Source organism: Hemicordylus capensis, chromosome 2, assembly GCF_027244095.1.
Source record: "Hemicordylus capensis ecotype Gifberg chromosome 2, rHemCap1.1.pri, whole genome shotgun sequence".
Lineage (NCBI taxonomy): Eukaryota > Metazoa > Chordata > Lepidosauria > Squamata > Cordylidae > Hemicordylus > Hemicordylus capensis.
The window spans coordinates 77,133,862-77,153,450 of NC_069658.1; the positions used below are offsets into that span (position 1 = coordinate 77,133,862).

The 19,589-nt window shown below is 43.1% G+C and overlaps 1 protein-coding gene across 1 annotated transcript in view; it reads left to right on the forward strand.

Annotated features, from left to right (window-relative positions):
• Positions 1–2,487: 2,487 nt before the first annotated feature.
• The window catches only part of LVRN (laeverin), a 52,943-nt gene continuing 35,841 nt past the window's right edge, over positions 2,488–19,589 (forward strand). Inside the window, exons 1-6 of the mRNA XM_053293073.1 lie at positions 2,488–3,143; positions 9,232–9,374; positions 13,143–13,318; positions 14,041–14,167; positions 16,069–16,223; positions 18,234–18,347. Of these exons, the coding sequence (XP_053149048.1) occupies positions 2,488–3,143; positions 9,232–9,374; positions 13,143–13,318; positions 14,041–14,167; positions 16,069–16,223; positions 18,234–18,347 (1,371 nt within the window). The remainder of the gene's footprint in view (positions 3,144–9,231; positions 9,375–13,142; positions 13,319–14,040; positions 14,168–16,068; positions 16,224–18,233; positions 18,348–19,589) is intronic.

The following is a 19,589-nucleotide window of genomic DNA, read 5'->3' on the forward strand; positions in this document are numbered from 1 at the left end:
GTCCAACAATAGCTGGAAGGCCAAAGTTGTGTGGAGGTGACTGGCAGTGCCTGGTGGCTACTATCATTCTCAGTGCTTCTAGGCACTATTTGAAGCCTCGGCAAAAAGGTTTTTAAAAATAAAAAGACCACTTCCCAGCACCTCAGAGCAGGTGAGTACATTTGGTGGTGATGGAGAATTGCTTTGGGAGGATGATTAACAAGACTGGTCACTAAATATAAATTAAAAATGCTAATCAGATTCAGCTGATTTAAAGAACTAGAAAGCCTGTGATTTAAAATTTACCAGGAAAGCTACACTACTGTTTGATATTACTCTAATATGACTACTGACAAAGCATGTGAATGCTGGAAAACAGTTGTAGGCTCTATAAACATTAAGTACAAGTGTTGTAGCTTCCTGTCTGAGTTTGGAGATGGGAAAGATTTTCAGAATCAATTCAGGAATGCCTTGTTGCCTGGCATGTTCTGTGGTATAGTGTTTTAGGAATTTAGCACTCCAACCCGATACTTTGGCTGACATCCAGACTAAGTTACTCAATAGACTATTCCAATTATTATAAAGGACTAAATCATTTCAGTAGGACAACTCAGGTGCTATTTTTTTCCTGGTTGTCAGCCCATATATATCATTGAATCAAGTTCCACTGACTTCAATGAGGCTTGCTTCTGTGTAATATCACCAAGCCAGACAACCTCTGTGTTACTCACTTGCACATCAGGACAGTTTTACTGCTATCCCTTAGTAGCCCCCTTGTGTCACATTACACTTCACGTTTAAATTTATGGTTTGTCTACCCAGCTCTCCAGATCCTGACTTAGGGCCTCCAGGGGTTTTCAAAATATCTTGTCTTCAGAAAGTTGCTTGCAACAAAGCAGGGGTGAGGGCAAAGAGAACTCTTTGGTTCAGAAGCAAGGGTGGCTCCAGTGGGAGGGGGCAAGTGCCCCCTCAGAGAAGAAGTTTGCCCCTCACCTGCCCCCAACTTATGTTTCAGACACCTAATATATGGGGCACAGCTTGCCCACTCATAAATACACTTTGCCCCTTCTGTGCCCCCCTCCCATTTTTTTGTTCTGGTGCCGGACTGTTCAGAAGTGACAGTAAACAGTTTTCTTGAAATGCACATTTGTGCATTTCTTTATCAGATCAGATGTAATAAGCACTGAGGTATAATGATGTGAATCAACTGGTGTCCTTTGTTTAAAGCTCTGGAGGCTGTCTATATTATAGGTAATGTAACCTAATATAGAAGGTAATATAATATAACCTAATATTTAAGAAGATGATCTGTAGAGTCCTGCAGTTGCAACACTATTACTACATACTTCCAATTCAGTTTTCTTAATAGGAATTTGGTTTGAAGTGGTGGTTTGTAGTTTTTTTCATTTTTCTATTCATATTCCAATATTTTATCCTTTTTGTTGATGCAGGTAAAGCTCCTACAGTATACCTGGATTATCTAACACAGTCCTTATGGTTGTCCTATTTGTGCCAGACCATGAGAGCAAAAAATTGCATTTTTAAAATGGTAATCTTAACCTTTGCTTACCCTTGCAACCTGGTGTTAAGACTAGTTGGTTCTTTCTTGGCAGACAGAAGCTTCTCTTGAACTTCAAGGGAAACAAGTCCAACTGTTAAACACGTCCAACTGTAGCAAAAAGAGGAAAGTCAGAGAAAAAAGAACCAACTGAGCCAGCATGCCCGATACTAAAAATGTTTTCTTGAGTTCCCAGATGCAAGAAGAAGGGCATGACAGAGCATATGGGCGGAGTACTTTGGAAAAAGGAGTTGAGTTTCTGAGCAGTGGGCTTAACTTGGTGCTCTCTTAAAGAAAAGTTATTTGTTGTTTCATCTGGGTTCCACATTTTGCACACATTTTTATGGTGTTACTATTGTTTATTTAATTCCTTCCTCTGTCCCCCCATCTGACCATTTGGTGCTGTGTATCTAAGAGCACAAAACACGCACACTTTGCATTCTTTTTGTCCCTACACCGAAGCATAAACATCTTGCATTGCTCACACTATCAAAAACAGCAAGTCCTTTCTGGCCAGTCTTCCCTTCTACTATTGGGTGAGGTCCGGACTTTGCTTTTTCTACCTTCTGGTTCTGGTTCTAATTAAAAACAGAGAAGTATGATGGAATGATGGGTGTTAAAGCTGGTCGGATAGGTGCGTTTTCTTAAGCGTATGTGTCTTCTAGGGGACCCAAAGCCACCACGCGCCGCTCTTCCAGTCACCCGTCAGGCAGCAAGGACTGGAGCCCCCTCCGACTCACTCTCGCCTAAAGAGATAAGGAAGCTCTGAGGAGGCGCTGACCGGCCCCCCAGCCACCGCCCCGCCAGGGCTTTGCCTTCCTTCGCAGAAGAGGCGCCCCACCTCCGCCCAGCCCTCCCACGCCCTATGCTGAGTCGGGGCCTCGGGCTTCAGGAGCGGCCAGTCTATCGCCCTCGTTTGAGCGGGAAGGAGCCTGCCGCGAGGCGCAAAAATGGGCTCCAAGTCGCGCTCGGGCTTCTACTTGGGCAAAAAGACCGCGAGGCTGCTGGCGCTGCTGCTGCTGGCGCTGCTCTTGGCGCTCCTCGTGCTGGGCATCCTCTACGGACGCTGCGTGCGGCAGCTGGAGGACGAAAAGGCGCGGACAGAGGCGCCCACTCCGACACCTCCCGCCAGCGCCTCGCCTCCAGGGCGGCCGCCAGGACCCTGGGACCACCCGCGCCTTCCCTCTCACGTGGAGCCTTTGCACTACTCGCTGCTGCTGTGGCCCCACATGGCGCCCGGGCTGCCCGAGCCCCGCACGCACTCGGGGCAGGTGAACATCACGGTGCGCTGCCGCCAGGACACGCCCACGGTGCTTTGGCACAGCGCCGCGCTCACCTATCAGAGCGCCGTCGTCGTGGGACCCCTCGACCAGCCGCAGGGCGCCGGCGCCAACCGCAGCCTGGCCCGCAGCAGCAACAGCAGCAGCGTCCCAGTGGCCGAGCTGTGGGAAGCGACGCTGAACCAGTACGCGGTGCTGGAGCTGCGCGAAAACCTGAGCGCCGGCGCCCTCTATGAGCTGCAGCTCGCCTTCCAAGGATCCATCCAGGGGGGGCCACGTTTCAGCGGGCTCTTCCTTAGCACTTATGAGGACGAAGGCGAGAAGAGGTAGCTTTTTGGCCGGCCGGTGCTGTTCCTGCTGCTGGCCGCCCCTCCCTCCGTGCAGTTCCTAGCATGCCCGGGGTGGGGGCGGCGGGCTTGCCTCCCAAGGCACCACGTCGCCCCGCATCTTCGATGCAGCACCGCACGACTGCCAGTTAGCAAAGTAGTAAAACATCGTGCGCGGGGGCGTGGCGGGAAAATCCTAGTCGCGGATCTTCCTTCCGCGCTACGTCTGGTTTGGCCAAAAGATGGGATAAAGTTGCCAGGGCTCAGCTGCATGACGGGCAGGCAGAACCTAAACAAGGGAAGCCATTCCCTTTCACTGCATTGATTGTTGTGCTACGCGGGTTGGATGGCGGGAGAAGGTGGAGGAGCTGAGTTTCTGTCTGCCGCGTATTATCAGCTAAGGGCGCAGAAGTCGCTGGGTTAGGTGGGCAGGTCTCTGGTCTACATGGTGTTGATTTGGGGGGCAGGAAATGTTCGTGCGTGTCATCCCTATATAGTTCACACTCTGTGCTGCTGCTGCCGGCTCCACCCCGCTCCCATGATGACAGAGATTAATGAGGGATCAAGCATGTTGCTGGCTTGCAAGAGAGGTGAGGAAAGGAAAGAAGGCGCTCTCGGGGTGACTGTACCAGGGAGAATGTGGAGTGAGGGGTTGCCTTATTTTTATTTGCTTATCCGTTCCATTGTATTCCATCTTTCCAGTGTACACACTGTACATGGAGTTCCCAAGTGGTCTCCATCCCGATAGGATGGAGACCAGACCAGATAGTTACTTAGCACGCTTGTGTGGTGTAGTGAGAGGTAACCTTTCATCTTAGAGACTTGAGCTCCCACTCAGTCATGGAGCTCATTGGGTGATTTTGGGGCTAGTAGTTAGTCAGTCAGTCTCCCTCCCTCCTCATGTGAGGATAAAATGGTGTTGGGGATTGTACCCTGACTTTGGAGGAAGCATGGGATACAAATGTGAAAATATATTAAAACATATACCATCTGGTATACACCAGATACCCACCTTTTTGTAAAAGGGAAGCAAATGTTAAAGATCAAGGTGTATCTACATGGCTGGCACCATGGATGATGAGTGGATGGATTTTTCTGGAGGCTGGATGGAATGGTGTTGGCTCAGGAGTGCAGTTTTCACCCAGAGTTCAGTTCCTTTCTGATCTTATAGATTAGCACTGAGCACTGCACAGGTGCCTAAACTGTGACATGGTGGAGGGCTGTATGGTGGAGGTAGGTTGACTAGTAAGGTGGGCAACTCCCCGCCACCAGTACCTTAATAACTGGACTTATCCTTTTAAAAGTTCTTCCTTCTTCTTTTTTTCTTCCTTGGAAACTTATTGGGCAGCCTGCCTTGGAGAACAATGAAGGGGAGAACTTCTCCTGGCCAATGATTGTCAGTGGAGTGAGAGGAGATGTGGTTTGGACTGCATGGTTTAAAAAGACTGGAGGGAGGACAGAGTAAGAAAAAACGGAGTGTTTCGGGCAGCAGTGATATAGGAAGATGCTGAAAGGCATCATCTCAAACTGTGCAGGAGGAGGCAACGGTAGATCCCTCCTGTATTCTACCAAAGACAACCATAGAGCTCTGTGGTTGCCAGGAGTCGACTGACTTGATAGCACACTTTACCTTTATTCTTTCTTTCTTGGACAAACCACAAAGAGTCCTGTAGTTTAGTGGAAGTTGTTGTGGGCTACAGCTCACTTATCAGATCATGAAATGTTATCCTAATGTATCCTATACATAGGTATAGGGGAAAGGATGTTAAATTAGGTCAAATGGCCATGAAATGCAGGAGGTATCATCTATGACAATTCTATATACAGTAGGGATGTGCAAACTGATTCGGGTACAAATTGATTTGTACTCGAATCTAGCTGATTTGGATGATTTGGAGACAAAATAAACTTCTCCTGTGGGCCATTTGGCTAGATTTGGGTCCAAATCAAATCGTGTCTGATGCAATTTGAATCAATTCAAGATTCGAATATCGAATCAATTCGAGATTCGAAAGAGAGCCAGCGTGGTGTACTGGTTAGAGTGCTGGACTAGGACTGGGGAGACCCGAGTTCAGATCCCCATTCAGCCACGAAACTAGCTGGGTGACTGGGCCAGTCACTTCTCTCTCAGCCTAACCTACTTTACAGGGTTGTTGTGAAAGAGAAACTCAAGTATGTAGTACACCGCTCTGGGCTCCTGGGAGTAAGAGTGGGATATAAATGTAAAATAATAATAATAATAATAATAAACCAATAATTCGAGATTCAGATCCCTCCTAATACGATGAGCAACCATTCACTGTCTCGGTTCAAGGCTGAAAAATGAATAGATTCAAACATCTTGGTAAATTCTAATGCAGCGGTTTCATGAGCCCCTTTCAGATGTACAGTGAGGGAAATAAGTATTTGATCCCCTGCTGATTTTGTCCGTTTGCCCTCTGACACAGAAATGACCAGGCTATAATTGGAATGGTAGGTTTATTGTAGCTGTGAGAGACAGAATAACAACAAACAAACCCTCAAAAGCCCAGTGCCCAAAAGTCAGCGATGGATTTGCATTGTAGTGAGGGAAATAAGTATTCGATCCCTTCACAAAAGATGTCTTAGTACTTGGTGGCAAAACCCTTGTTGGCAATCACAGAGGTCTGACGTTTCTTGTAGTTGGCCACCAGGTTTGCACACAACCCAGGAGGGATGTTGTCCCACTCCTCTTTGCAGATCCTCTCCAAGTCAGAAAGGTTTCGAGGCTGATGTTTGGCAACCCGAACCTTCAGCTCCCTCCACAGATTTTCTATGGGATTAAGGTCTGGAGACTGGCTGGGCTACTCCAGGACCTTCATGTGCTTCTTCTTGAGCCACTCCTTTGTTGCCTTGGCTGTGTGTTTTGGGTCATTGTCATGCTGGAATACCCATCCACGACCCATTCTCAATGCCCTGGCTGAGGGAAGGAGGTGCTCACCCAAGATCTGACGGTACATGGTCCCATCCATCGTCCCTTCGATGCGGTGAAGGTGTCCTGTCCCCTTAGCAGAAAAACACCCCCAAAGCATAATGTGTTCACCTCCATGTTTGACAGTGGGGATGGTATTCTTGGGCTCATAGGCAGCATTCCTCCTCCTCCACACACGGCGAGTTGAGTTGATGCCAAAGAGCTCGATTTTGGTCTCATCTGACCACAACACTTTCGCCCAGTTCTCCTCTGGATCATTCAGATGTGCATTGGCAAACTGCAGACGGGCCTGTACATGTGCTGCCTTGAGCAGGGGGACCTTGCGGGCACTGCAAGATTTCAGTCCTTCACGGCGTAGTGTGTTACCAATTGTTTTCTTGGTGACTATGGTTCCAGCTGCCCTGAGATCATTGACAAGTTCCCCCCGTGTAGTTCTGGGCTGCTTTGTCACCGTTCTCATGATCATTGCAACTCCACGAGGTGAGATCTTGCATGGAGCCCCAGACTGAGGGAGATTGACAGTTGTTTTGTGTTTCTTCCATTTGCAAGTTATCGTGCCAACTGTAGTCACCTTCTCACCAAGCTGCTTGGCGACAGTCTTGTAGCCCAGTCCAGCCTTGTGCAGGTCTACAACCTTGTCCCTGACATCCTTCGACAGCTCTTTGGTCTTGGGCATGGTGTTGAGTTTGGAAGCTGAGTGATTGCTTGCTTCTATGGACAGGTGTCTTTTATACAGGTACTGTAACAAGCTGGGATTAGGAGCACTCCCTTACAGAGGGTGTTCCTCATCTCAGCTCGTTACCTACATATAGTGAAAAGACACCTGGGAGCCTGAAATCTTGCTGGTTGATAGGGGATCGAATACTTATTTCCCTCACTACAATGCAAATCCATCGCTGACTTTTGGGCACTGGGCTTTTGAGGGTTTGTTTGTTGTTATTCTGTCTCTCACAGCTACAATAAACCTACCATTCCAATTATAGCCTGGTCATTTCTGTGTCAGAGGGCAAACGGACAAAATCAGCAGGGGATCAAATACTTATTTCCCTCACTGTACTTGCATACAGCCTCCGTAAATGCACGGAATGTCCTGGATCACTAAAGTGCCTGCTCACTATCATGCTTACAGTATTCATCTCTTCAGATAGATGCTGTAAGCATGAGGGACATTCTGGGGAAATCAGTGATTGATACACCGGGCAGGACTTCTGCTGCATTTTTGTAGGCTGTACTCCCTTCAGTAATGTTGGATGGGGTTATGAGTATCTCTCTTTGACGTTTCTTTGTTGTAGAATGATGACATTTAGATATACAGTGGTGTGTCTTAGGAGACTTAAATGTTCTTCCGCTGGTTTCTGAACTTTGTCACTTTTGATATTAAACTTATGTCTATTTATTATTTTGTGTAGAGACTGTCTGATGGAGGCAGCGGAAAAGAACTGTTGGCAGGTGATAGTATGTACCAGGGATTCCTAACCAGTGGCACTCCAGATGTTGCTGAACAACAACTCCCATCCCCAACCACAATTTATTTTGGCTAGGAATGATGAGAGTTGTCATCCAGCAACATCAGGACTTCCACAGGTTGGGAACCTCTGGTATATGTACCATATTGGAGAATGACAGGGTGATGAGCCTCTGATGGCAAACATTATTAGATACTGTAACAATGCTGGTTGAGTAAATATGGGAACATGAGTTTGTTACATAGTTTGGTCACATGTTTGTATCTCTGTTATTTTGTCTGTTGTTCCTGGTGAGTAGCTTTTCAAGATGGGGGGCTGAGTATAATCAAAGACAGGCCTATAACTCAAATCCTGGGGAGAGAAGTGTCATTGTTCAAGAAAGGCTCGGGATCAGTGTTCCCTCTAAAGCAGGGATTCTCAACGTGTGGGTCCCCAGATGTAATTGGACTTCAACTCCCATAATTCCCAACAAAGGCCACTGGGGCAGGGGATTATGGGAGTTGAAGTCCAATAACATCTGGAGACCCAACACTGAGAACCCCTGCTCTAAAGTGTGCACGTGTGTGCACTCACATATTTTTTTATGTCCGCTCAGTTAATTTTAGGTCCCACTCAGGTTGAATCAAGAAGGCCCCACTCTAAATGCATGTGCAAACACACTGCCTTGATACTGCCACCCAGAACAAAACTCATTCTGTGCATAGATGAAACGAATTAGAGGGGACACTGCTCAGGATATGTTGGAGTGGTTTCTATAGGTAGAGCTGTAGGTTTCTCTGAAAGCTATAGATAACAACCAGTGGTCACCTATCTTATAAGTTTGTGTGCCTGAGGCACAATATTCCTCCACAAATTTGGCCCCCACACAACTGTTTATGTCACCAAGGCATAGCCTTTGTAACACAAATGCACCTGAACGTCTCCATTTTATACACCAGGGTGTGGGGATCTGGACCTCTGGTTTGGTCCAGAAGCGGACCAGAAGCCAGCACTCTCAACTCCCCAGTCTTCCCAGCCATATACATCGTGATGTGGGTGCCCCAGAAAATTATCCCATGCATTTCCCTTCCTCATTTGCATGAAACTTGCATAAGAATTTTTCTCAAAAAACTTTACTGTACAAATTTCCCCAGTGCCCTAAGTAGATTGAACTGATTTGGCATGTTATCTGATGTGTTTATTTAGTTTTAAAAACCTACTAAGATCCATATTTTCAGTGCTTTATAAATATATCAAGACATTTCAGGTAGCCATGTAGTTCAACTTCAGTATTTGATTAGGGAGGAAAGATTAATAAACACACTTTCCTTTGATTATGTTCTCCCTCTTCACTACAGTGCCTTCTTGTATTAGCATTTTATTTTTTTCTGGACACTTAGGATGATGTTGCCAAATGTCTTTTCATTCTTGTTGCATAGTTTGCACGTTTCCCCACAATATTTACATTTGCCAACTACCTTCCTTCAATGGAATTGCTATAGTGATGTCATATACAATTCCTTTTTAGATTAGGCATTAAGCCTGTCTACATCAAAATAAATAAACCAAAGGCAAAAAGTATATTCCCTTAATTCCCTACAGCTTTTGATTCCAGCCTCCATAGCTCAAGAAAAATGAATAAAAAACACTGCTGTGGAACTTGGTTTTCACAATTTTCATATTCTCAATTTAGAACACTGATTGCATCACAGCTACAACCAATAGATGCAAGGACTGTTTATCCATGCTTTGATGAGCCTGCCATGAAAGCTACCTTTAACATCAGTATTGTTCACCATCCAAGTTATGTAGCACTTTCCAACATGCCTGCTATAGGTAAGTTTTTTTAAAAAGCAGGGGGGAGGGGTTCATGTTGCTGTGAACAGTGACCAACATCTAGACTAAATGTGTGCTGCTGCACCAAAGTTTTCTGTTATACAAGGGTGAGGCGTGATTTTTGGTGACCCCCATCTTCCCTTTGCTGCCACCTGTGTCTCCTGAAACCATGTCTGAAGGTGAGGACCCTATACTAGGGTGTTTGACCACCTGAGTGTGCTATTCACGTGTACAGATGGGACCTGCAATAAACGGTTGTATCCTCAGCCTTTAAGAGGAGTGCTGCTGATTATGGCTCCTGTCAGCCTGGAACTGATTGTCTTGTAGTGATTTTCAGGCCTTGTGGGGTAAGAAAGTTTCAAGAGTGGGAAGGAAAATAACATTTTCTTTCCCATTTCCTTGAAGCCTTATCCTGTGCTGTACTAAATAGTACTAGAGATTCATGTTTGGGACCACTGCTCACTCTAATGCGTGCGCATGTGCATGCTCTCACACGTTATTCGATGTCTGCTCAGTCAATTTTAGATCCCACTCAGGTTTAGTAAGGAAGGCCACACTCAATGCATCTGCGCACACACTGCCTTAACAGTGCCGCCCAGAACAAAACTCATTCCACACACAGATTTTAAAAAATGGAGAGAATATTGTTTGAGACTGGCTGCCAGTACCAACCCTGAGTAATTCATTGTTATATAGCAGGATGCTAGTGGTGATTCTGGAGAGCAGGCAAGTAAAAGTTATCCCTTTCTTCCTTTCCCTTCGAAATTATCCTTGTATAGGGCAGGGCAGGGCTTTTGAGCTTCACCATGTGCCCTGCCCCAAGTCCCCTCCTCCAGGCTACTTACTATAATCTCTTTGGGGCTTGAGACTTGCCCTTGCCCCTCCTCCCACCCCACCTTTTAACCAATTGACATTTTGGCTCAAGTGTTCTCAACATTCTGTAGATCATTTCTAGTAACTCAAACTCTAGGTAACATTAAGGGTTTTTAAAATGGTATTTTTCTTTTAATTTACTATTTAATTTACCTATACTTCTTTGTACCCCGGAAATCTGAGTATGTAGAGAGTACTACCTTTCTTTTTCTTTTTAGTGTCCCCGTTCATAGTGACATGGTAGGGAAAGATCCCCTTGCACAAGACCATTGTATCATGAGGAAGGAAAAGTGTCGTGTCTGTGTCAGGATCTCAGCCATGAAATGTAGAGTAATGCATGTGCCAGCCCCTGTGTAGAAGGCACAGGACAGCCATCCTACCTGAGAGTTAGTGGCTCATATAAAGTATTCTCTCTCTCTCTCTCTTTCTCTGAGCCCCTGTCTTGGTTAATGATATAATTAGATGTACTGCCTTATCAGCGGTCTGTGTAAGAACCTTGCTCATCATACTGTCTTTCTGTGTATCAGTGTTGGCCATGCTTTGCTCATGTGCGTCTATTTGCCAGCAAGTGAAGCTTATTTGTAAGCAGCTATAAAAGGCAGCCCCTTTAGAGTGCTAATTGGATCTCACCAATGGACTAGCATGCAAGTTCCTCGGACCAATGCTAGAGCACACCCCCTACTGCAATTGGATCTCTATTATTATTATTATTATTATTATTATTATTTTGACATACTGCCTGACTCCGAAGGCTCTAGTAGTGTATGTTTTGAGGGATGTAAGCCTTTTACCCTTCTATCTTTCTCTGATTAAAACGGCATTTATTCACCTTCCACCGTGTGCATCTCTCTTCATCTTGGACCCAGGAAAAGAACCATGCCTGCTGGCACAACACTGTTCCTCTTCAAGACTGATAGGCACTTGACTACTATTAGAAAGAATGGAGAATTATGATGATTGGTAGTGTGAGCTAAATAACAAGATATGTGTGTGTGTGTGTGTGTGTGTATACACGTATACACAAAGATATGAGTATTGAAAGGAAATCAATATTGTTACGCAATTGTGATATTTTGGAAAAAGAAAACCCCATGATTTAAGCCACATGCCATGTGGAATAAAGTTCAATAGGAATCCAACAAATACTAGGTTCTTTTAAAAACAAGGTCATTCTGATGCCTGACCTGTGGTGTTATGAGCAAGATGTTTGTTATTTATCTGCACCACAGTGGACATTCTTCCTATCTGAAAACTTGCTGAACTTACAATTTATCAGCTTTCTTTTCTTTACAATGTCCTTGTCAATACATGTTTTGTACTTTTGAACAAATAAAAGGGCCAAATTAATCTCAAATCTATGTTGCTTTTGCTGACAGATGAACAAGGAACATTGAAGCATTTCCAAATATCTACCACATCCTTGATTGAGGAGAAACTGAACAGAACAGTCATGTTAGAAATATATATACAGTCATCCCATGCCAACCATGGTTTTACTAACCACTGTTTTGGGTATATGGAAATAGGAAACTGTGACAACTCTTGCCCACCGCCACCCAAGTATCCACAGTTGGCGAGATTTTTTAGTGATGGGGGTTCAGAGGTTCGATCTGCTCATTCCTTTTGGTGACCCTTGCTGTCCCTTGCCAATTTAAAATGCCTTTGAGTGATTGTGGGGGGAGGGGGCAGGTTTCAACAAACTTCCAGAGGTTCAATCTGCTCATTCTTCTTGGTGACTCTTGGCGACCTTACAAGCTTTTTTAGCATTTGGGGTGTGTGTGTGTTTTTTCCTTTGTTTTTAGGTCTTTTTGTGGTTGTGGCTCCCCTTACCCCATTTCCCATAGACTTTTATGCCTCGCCAACAGTGAGGTTTTGCCAAAACGGAACCCTAGAGGTTGGCAAGGGATGACTGTATTGCTTTCAAGGGAGGGAACATAATTTGGGGGATCTCTACATAAGTTGTTCCAGCTTTTCCACAGTGTGTTTTGTTGCAGCTCTTGAATTTTGCCCCAAGTGAGGGAAGTAGCAGGCATCTTAAGGCTGGTTCTACACACTCATTTCCCCTTCCACCAAATCAAGAGTGTTCTTCAGGGCAGGGGCAAACTGCTTACCTCTCTAGAAGCATCTTTCTTCAAGCCAGAAATGACAATTTGCTTTGAAAAGCGGCTCACCTCAAGCCAGGCACAATTTCACATCCTTGTCTTTCTGCAAACATGCTGTCTTCTCCAGTGACTCAACAGGTTGTGTCTGGTCAGTGCCTGGATGGAACACTTCTTGGGAGACTTTATGTATGTCATCCTGAATCCCATAATGGAAGAAAGGCAGGATATACATGTAAACACATAGATAACCTAGGCACTTTGCTACTGTCAATGTGCTTTTTTGATGGGCATTGCTCCCAGAAGAGACTTGCAGCATATTTACCTAGTAGTACTCCAACTGAGTTCAAAGGGTATTTTCCCAAGTAAGTGAGCATAGGAGTGCAGCCGATGGTTCCTTCACCCCATTAAAAAATGTGTATGTGTATACACATAGTAGTAGAGTGTTCTGCTTTCCATTATTCAGGTACATACTTTGGGGAGTTATAGGCAGCTGCAGAGCAAACTTAGACACAAAACAGACACTGCTGTTCAATTAGATAATTAATGTTGAAATATATTTGACAGAAGCAAAATATCATTTCTGACATCCCAGCATGCATGAAATATGATGAAGTTTTTTAAAAAAATTGATAAGAGAAGTTTAGGACTTAATCCATTTGTAAGGCTCTTAGTTCATATTTACTTGCAGAATTTGTGAGTAAATGTGCATAAAATATAATTAGCTAATTCTGCAATCTGTTTAGAGTAAAATAATTTTGATATTAAATATAAATTCCTAATATTGTTTTTACAGATGTATCTGAGTATAAAGATGTGAATGAGAGCACACTAAGTGTATTGCATAATTGGACTATACCAAAGAATTGGACTATTACCACTTTTGAAACAACACCGAAAATGTCCTCATATCTCACTGTTTTTGTGGTCTGCAACTTTGATTACGTTACCACAACTGAGAGGGGCAATGAGGTGAATAAGTCTCTTGGGTTTATGATAGATGTCAGCAGCACATAATTATATTTGTGAATGGGTTTTAGGTTATGTAATATATTCCCTGTGTTTAAAGAATGTCATAAAATTAATTAGTATCATAACATATTTATTTTGAAAATTAATTATCATTCAGTGCCAATTCTTTTATCTGATAGTGGCATGAAGAGTCTATATGAGATGCAAATGCTCTGGTGAATTTCTCTCCTGAATTACATCCATTATGTGAAGCCGCTAAAATGCAAATGTATTTCAATTCTGTATCTGTGTAACTGCTACAAAGCAGGAATAAGCCCCTCCCCAAATATAGTGTTTTAATTGTCAGATGTTTGAGTGACACACAAGTCCAAATCCACTAGTACTACCATCTAGTACTATCCCTGCTTAAAGTGCTTTCCTTTCCCTTCATTCTTAGTGCAGCTGCTGCATATGAGTTTAGGACAAGTTTTAATTTGGAAGTCTTCCATAGGGTAGATGTAACATAAGGTAGTCTGAAGAGAATAAGGCAATTAGAATTGTATTTAAATTACAATAAGGTTTAAGAATCCTGCATAAATCCCTTGCAGATTTGAGACATTCAGGTAAGAAGCATTTTCAAAGCAGAAAGTTACTTTCACAATATGATTTTCTCTAAAAATGAGAGAATTATTTGGAGTCAAGTCTCAGCTGTCTGAAATAACTATTTCTGTGCATTTTGACAGATACGCATTTGGTCTCAGAAGGACAATATTAGAAATGGGTTTGCTGATTATGCCTTAAATATCACTGGAAGAATATTTTCATATATGGAAGACTTACTTAATATCAGTTACTCACTTTCCAAAACAGGTAAGCTTACTTCCTTTTTTAAAAAACTTAGAACATAAATGCTCTTACAATTTTTTTATTTTTATTTTTGCATTTGCACTGAAATAATATTTCTTCGGAAATGCTGTTTTATCATTGGGGGTGGGGTGGGGGCTCAATTTAGTAACTCACAAACGTTTTGAGGAATAGCTATGCAAGCCAAAAAGCAGCAGCATCTCATCCGCCATGATCTGTTCCCTGAGCAGTAGCTCAGAGTTTGGGGTTTCTCCTTTAAACCTCTGTGTTCTTCAAGCAAGGAGAGAAGACACACTCCAGATAGTAGGTGAATCCTGGGAGAGTGGAAGCCTGAGCCTGTATGAATTTAAGACCTCATTCTACTTCTGTTCCTTGTTGGAGCAAGTTGTTCACTTGGAGGTCTCCATGGTTCTTTATACCTGCCTGTTAGACTTTGTGGGTTCTTGAATGGGTGAGACTGGACAATGCATCAGAAGCTGACTGGTTTAGTTTGGTGTGAGGCTTCCTAACCAACAACCTACATCTTCAAAGGAACTATAGATATTCTACAATTAGTATAAGTAGGTTGTTACTTTAGAAAGTTCACACCACAATAATAGCTAGAATGTCTCAGCAAGCGCTCTCTCTCTCTGTTCTGGAATCAGTGCTACATAGTTATCCATCCTCTTCCTATGCCCTACTTAATCATTTTCCCTTTCTTTCTGTCATGACACTGGTCTCTCCACAGCTGTTCTCTTGTTTACTTCTCCTTCTCACCCCTCCCAGGCAGGGCCTCAGAGTTTTTGAGGAGAGGGAGCTTGGTTCACCTGAGCCCTTCTCCTCCAGGCTCCTTGGGGTCACTGTGGTAGTCTCTCTCCAGAGGCCTCCGCCATTCGTCCTCCAACTGCCCCCATCACTGGCCAAGCCTGCCTTAAATCCCTCCTGACAACTGATTCATCCCTGCCCCCTCTAATTGGACCTCTGCTCTGTTATATCAGGCTGCTGTCACCCTTATCCCCCTCATCTGTGTCTCTGTCTGCTGCTGCCTTCTCCCTCCCTTGCCTCCGCCCTCTCTAGCTGGGCTCCTTGGTCCCACAGCATCTCAGCTGGCTGCTCATTGGGCTGCTCTGTCCGGCCACCTGCTCTGCCTGGGGCCTCTCTGGCCTCAGCTGCTGAGAGAACATTGAAGTGGGTAAGGCCGGTGGGGGCCCCCGCCAGACACTTTCATTATTCCTTCCTCTGCTACATATTTTTTTCCTGACACGCCTAACTTCTAAGGAACCAACTTCTAAGAAATATTTTTCTAAATATTCCAAATTGCCCTTTTGCCAGTGAAAGCAAAAAAGACAAAAATGCATAAAGAGGTGTGGAACCCATTGCAGCAAGAAGTTATGACCTCTAGTTTAGACAGCTTCAAAGGGGGATGAGACAGGTTCATGGATGGTAGATGTGTCAGTCGCAGTTAACTAGAATGAAATTATATGGATTCTCTGTGTTCAGAGGCATATACCACTGCATGCCAGTTGCTGGGGGAGATAATACAGCAGGAAAAGGCTATTGTTTTCATGCCCTCCTGTAGGTTTTTCAGAGGCATCTGATAGGCCATTCTAGGAAGCAGGATGCTGGATTTTATAGAAGGATATTTGGTCTGATTCAGCAAGGCTCATATGTTCTTACTTATGTCTACAGCCCTGTTCTTACACTGTGAAGAGGACACAGTCATAATTAAATACTTTATTTTTCAATAACACATTCTAAAAAATAAGTAAGGAAACTTCTAATACCATTTGCTAGGTTTATTTTAATGCTATTATTTTCCATCACTGAAAATCTTGGGATATTGTGGGTTAAGTATTGAGTGCTCATGTAAGTGTGCTCATTATTAAATTGTTAACGTTATTTTTTCTCTCCTGTTTAAACCAATTTAGATCTGATTGCATTGCCTAATTTGGGAGCAGGTGCTATGGAAAACTGGGGATTAATGACTTTCCAGGAAAATTCCTTGTTATATCGCCCGCAAGATAAATTCACAGACAGGAAAATTGATATTCGTCAAGTTGTTTCCCATGAGATAGGACACCAGGCATGTGGTAAAATATTATACATCTTATTTATCTTTTAAACTGAGTTGATATTTTCCAACTACTGTAGATGTACAATTGCAATGGAATGTGAGAATCAACCATAACCATCTCCTAATGTCTTAAAAATTTGTTATTTTAAATATCTTAAAATTTGGTCACTTATTGAGGAGCAGAAGAGACATGCAGCATATTTTCAATTTAAGGCAGTTGTAATGTGCTAAGGCTAATTGCATATACCTTATGAAAGTTATAAAAATCATTCCTGGGATGACATAAGAACCACCCATTAAATATCCTAATTTTTCTGAAAAGATTAATAAAAGCAGTGTGGACAATTTTTACATTATTTTAACACTGTTTACTGTAAAGGGTCACTAATTAATGGAGAACATTTCAGCACTTAGGGATTTGGGCAGTCAAATTTTATGGATAGGTTTTGCTGCAGCAATACAAACCTTAAGGCTGTTCTCATGAGCAGCCCAGCCCAGGCTAGGGCCGCCCAGCCTGGGTTAGACTGCTTGTGTGCACTGCCAGGACTAAGCCCGATCCTGTTGCTGCCTTGGCCGCAAGCCCAAAGTTTGAAGCCCGGTCTTTTACCGGGGTTAGAGGGTGTGAGTGTATCCTCCACCCTGGTGTCAGGATAGTGTGCATGCAGCCCGAGCACACACAGAGGCAAGCATCCAGAGTGCCCAAGGGAATGCCCCAATGCACCACACTTTTCACATGGTGCATTATGGGATTCCTGGAGGCTAGGACTCGTTTTCCCGGCCTCCAGTGATTCTTGCTGCCAGGAGCAGCGCAGATTGTATGGGCATGCATCGGCATGCCAAAGAAAAGAGCAACCGTCATCTGGGGGAAGGTAGATCCAACCCTGCCTCCCCCTCCCCCACCGTAGCCACCAGGAATTTTGATCACGAGAATAGCTTTATTGACTTGCAGTGCTGCAGTAAGAGCAGAATTGTCTGCCAGTCTTGCCATCCCCATCCCCTCATCATTCTTAAGGAACCACAGTGGTATGCATTTGTTCCAAGCTCCCAAGGTAATATGATGCTGGTTGAAGAGGTCACTTCTGTTGCTATCCTATATTTTTCTGTGCATCCTGGAGTAAACTCCCTGCTTAGCCTATTTCTATGCCATATAGGAGAAGTGGAACAGTGCCAATGGCCAATACTGCCTTAACAATAAGATTATAATAAGATCCTATTTGCAGAGCTGCTTTGATGGGACCTATGACATTTAAATAGGTTTGAAGCAGTTCTGTAGACATTCACTTGCATATAATATTAAAGGCTGCTGTTGTCAAATAAGAGAAAAGAAATCACTGAAAAATACTAAGCTAATCAAAAGATATGCATGTGTATGAATCAAATTAAACTTTTTTTAAAGCTTAGATTTATTGCGATAGCTATTCTTTCTCAACAAGCAGCCATTAAATAAAGTGCAGTAGAAAATGAAGTAAATTGTGTGTTGTTGCATCTAGTCATATAATTAAAAAATATATTAAAAAGTAGTTCTAAAACCAAGGCAGATTTACAGCTATAAATAAAAAAAAGTGTTTTTGGGATTTGGTGTGACACTTTCAAGTCCTTATTACAATTTATCACCTTTAATATTATAGGATTCATTTCTCTTTTTGAAGTACTTCAACTACAAAACCCTTATTTAAAGATGTGTCTGGAAAACATATTTGTAACATGAGAACAGCATATTTTCAAGTCTTATTCTGACATTCCTTATTAATAATGTGCAAATGCATCTTCTAAGTTTAGAAGGTTAATGAAATGATTGTATTGGTTTATGTTGTAAAGTTGCAGACACTCTTTAAAAAATCTTCTGATTCTGTGGCTTTTCCAAAAAAAAATTTCTGTCTACTAAACTCCTATTAGAAGACATTACTATATTCCTAATGTGACAATACATAAGGTGAAACTGTGAATGGTTCTCTTACCAGAAGGATACTAGTAGTTTTAAATAATGCATTCAAATACTTTCCCCCTCTCTTATTTTAGTGGTTTGGAAACCTGGTTACAATGGATTGGTGGAACGACTTATGGCTTAATGAGGGATTTGCATCTTATTTTGAATATCTTGGTGCAAACTATATTGAAACTAGAGAATCAATGGTAGGTGCAAACTATGTCAGTGTTTTCATGTTATATTTTCCTTGAAATATAGTTTCCCCCCCACTACCTTAAAGTTAATGGAGACTCTGTATTGCTGGCTTCAGGTATTGGGAAGCCATAGGGTAAAGTGTCCTCCGTGGTCCCCTTCCTTCCTACAATGCTGGGCCCATTCCCCACAGCCATTCAGAGTTAGGACAGGTAAAGGAGGAGGCAGCACTGGCAGTGCTTTTTCCCTCCTTCCACTGCTGCTCACTTGCCTGTTCTGCCCCTTGTTTTATAGCTGCTTCTCTCACAAACAAAAAGTAGTCTTATATTTGACTAAGAGTTTCTTCAGAAACGACTCCATTTTCTCCTTCTCCTCTCCCTCCATTTTCCTTTCTGGCTTACTTTTGAAAAGGATATTTATGCTAGAGAGACACAATGGGCTCCAGTTTACTATGCTGGTTGTCTCTACTTATTTCAACATGGAGAATATACAATTAGCGTATCATAGATTAAACTCAAGGGATATGGTATCAAGATATGCTTCCTCATAGTACTAGAAGTCTCTCTCAGTGTCATTAATTGGGCCCATTAGTCCATGCATAATGCATATGCAAATCAGAATAAACAAGCTATAGATTAAAAGAACAAGAAGTGCATTCTTATGTAGCATAAACATTTCATAAACTCTCATTTTCAGTTTAAAAGCAACATTTTTATAAATTCTCTTTTTAGACATTCATCCCTAAGTCTTTGTACTTGAAAGGTGAACCACCCAACAGAAAGCTGATAAAGTATTAGGAAGTATAGTCTCTTTCTGCCAGTGTGGGTCAGAGATTTAATGTTTTCAATTACTCTAGAAGTTCACCTGGATGGACAATTATCCTGCAGGGTGACCAGCTCTGAAGGGTTTGTGTGTTTGTGAGGGAGAGGGAGAGAGACAGAGATATGCATTTAAATGGATAGAAACAGGGAGAGGCAGAGAGAGAAAGAGTGCGAGCTATGATTTTCTAGCTGTAATTGGGGTGCATCTTTGCTGTGTGATGTTGCATGAGTTGCTTTCTTGGAATATTTATTATTTATTTATTTATTTATTTAGCACACTTTAATATGCTGAAGGAGTGCCTATTTGGTTCCAATAGGCTCTGTTTGCACACTGGTAAAAACAAAGATTACAAAATGTATTGTAAGTGTCCAGGAAAATCACAGATAGCTTTGTTATTCCATTAGGAAAAAAATCCAAAAGCCACACTCAGGTGT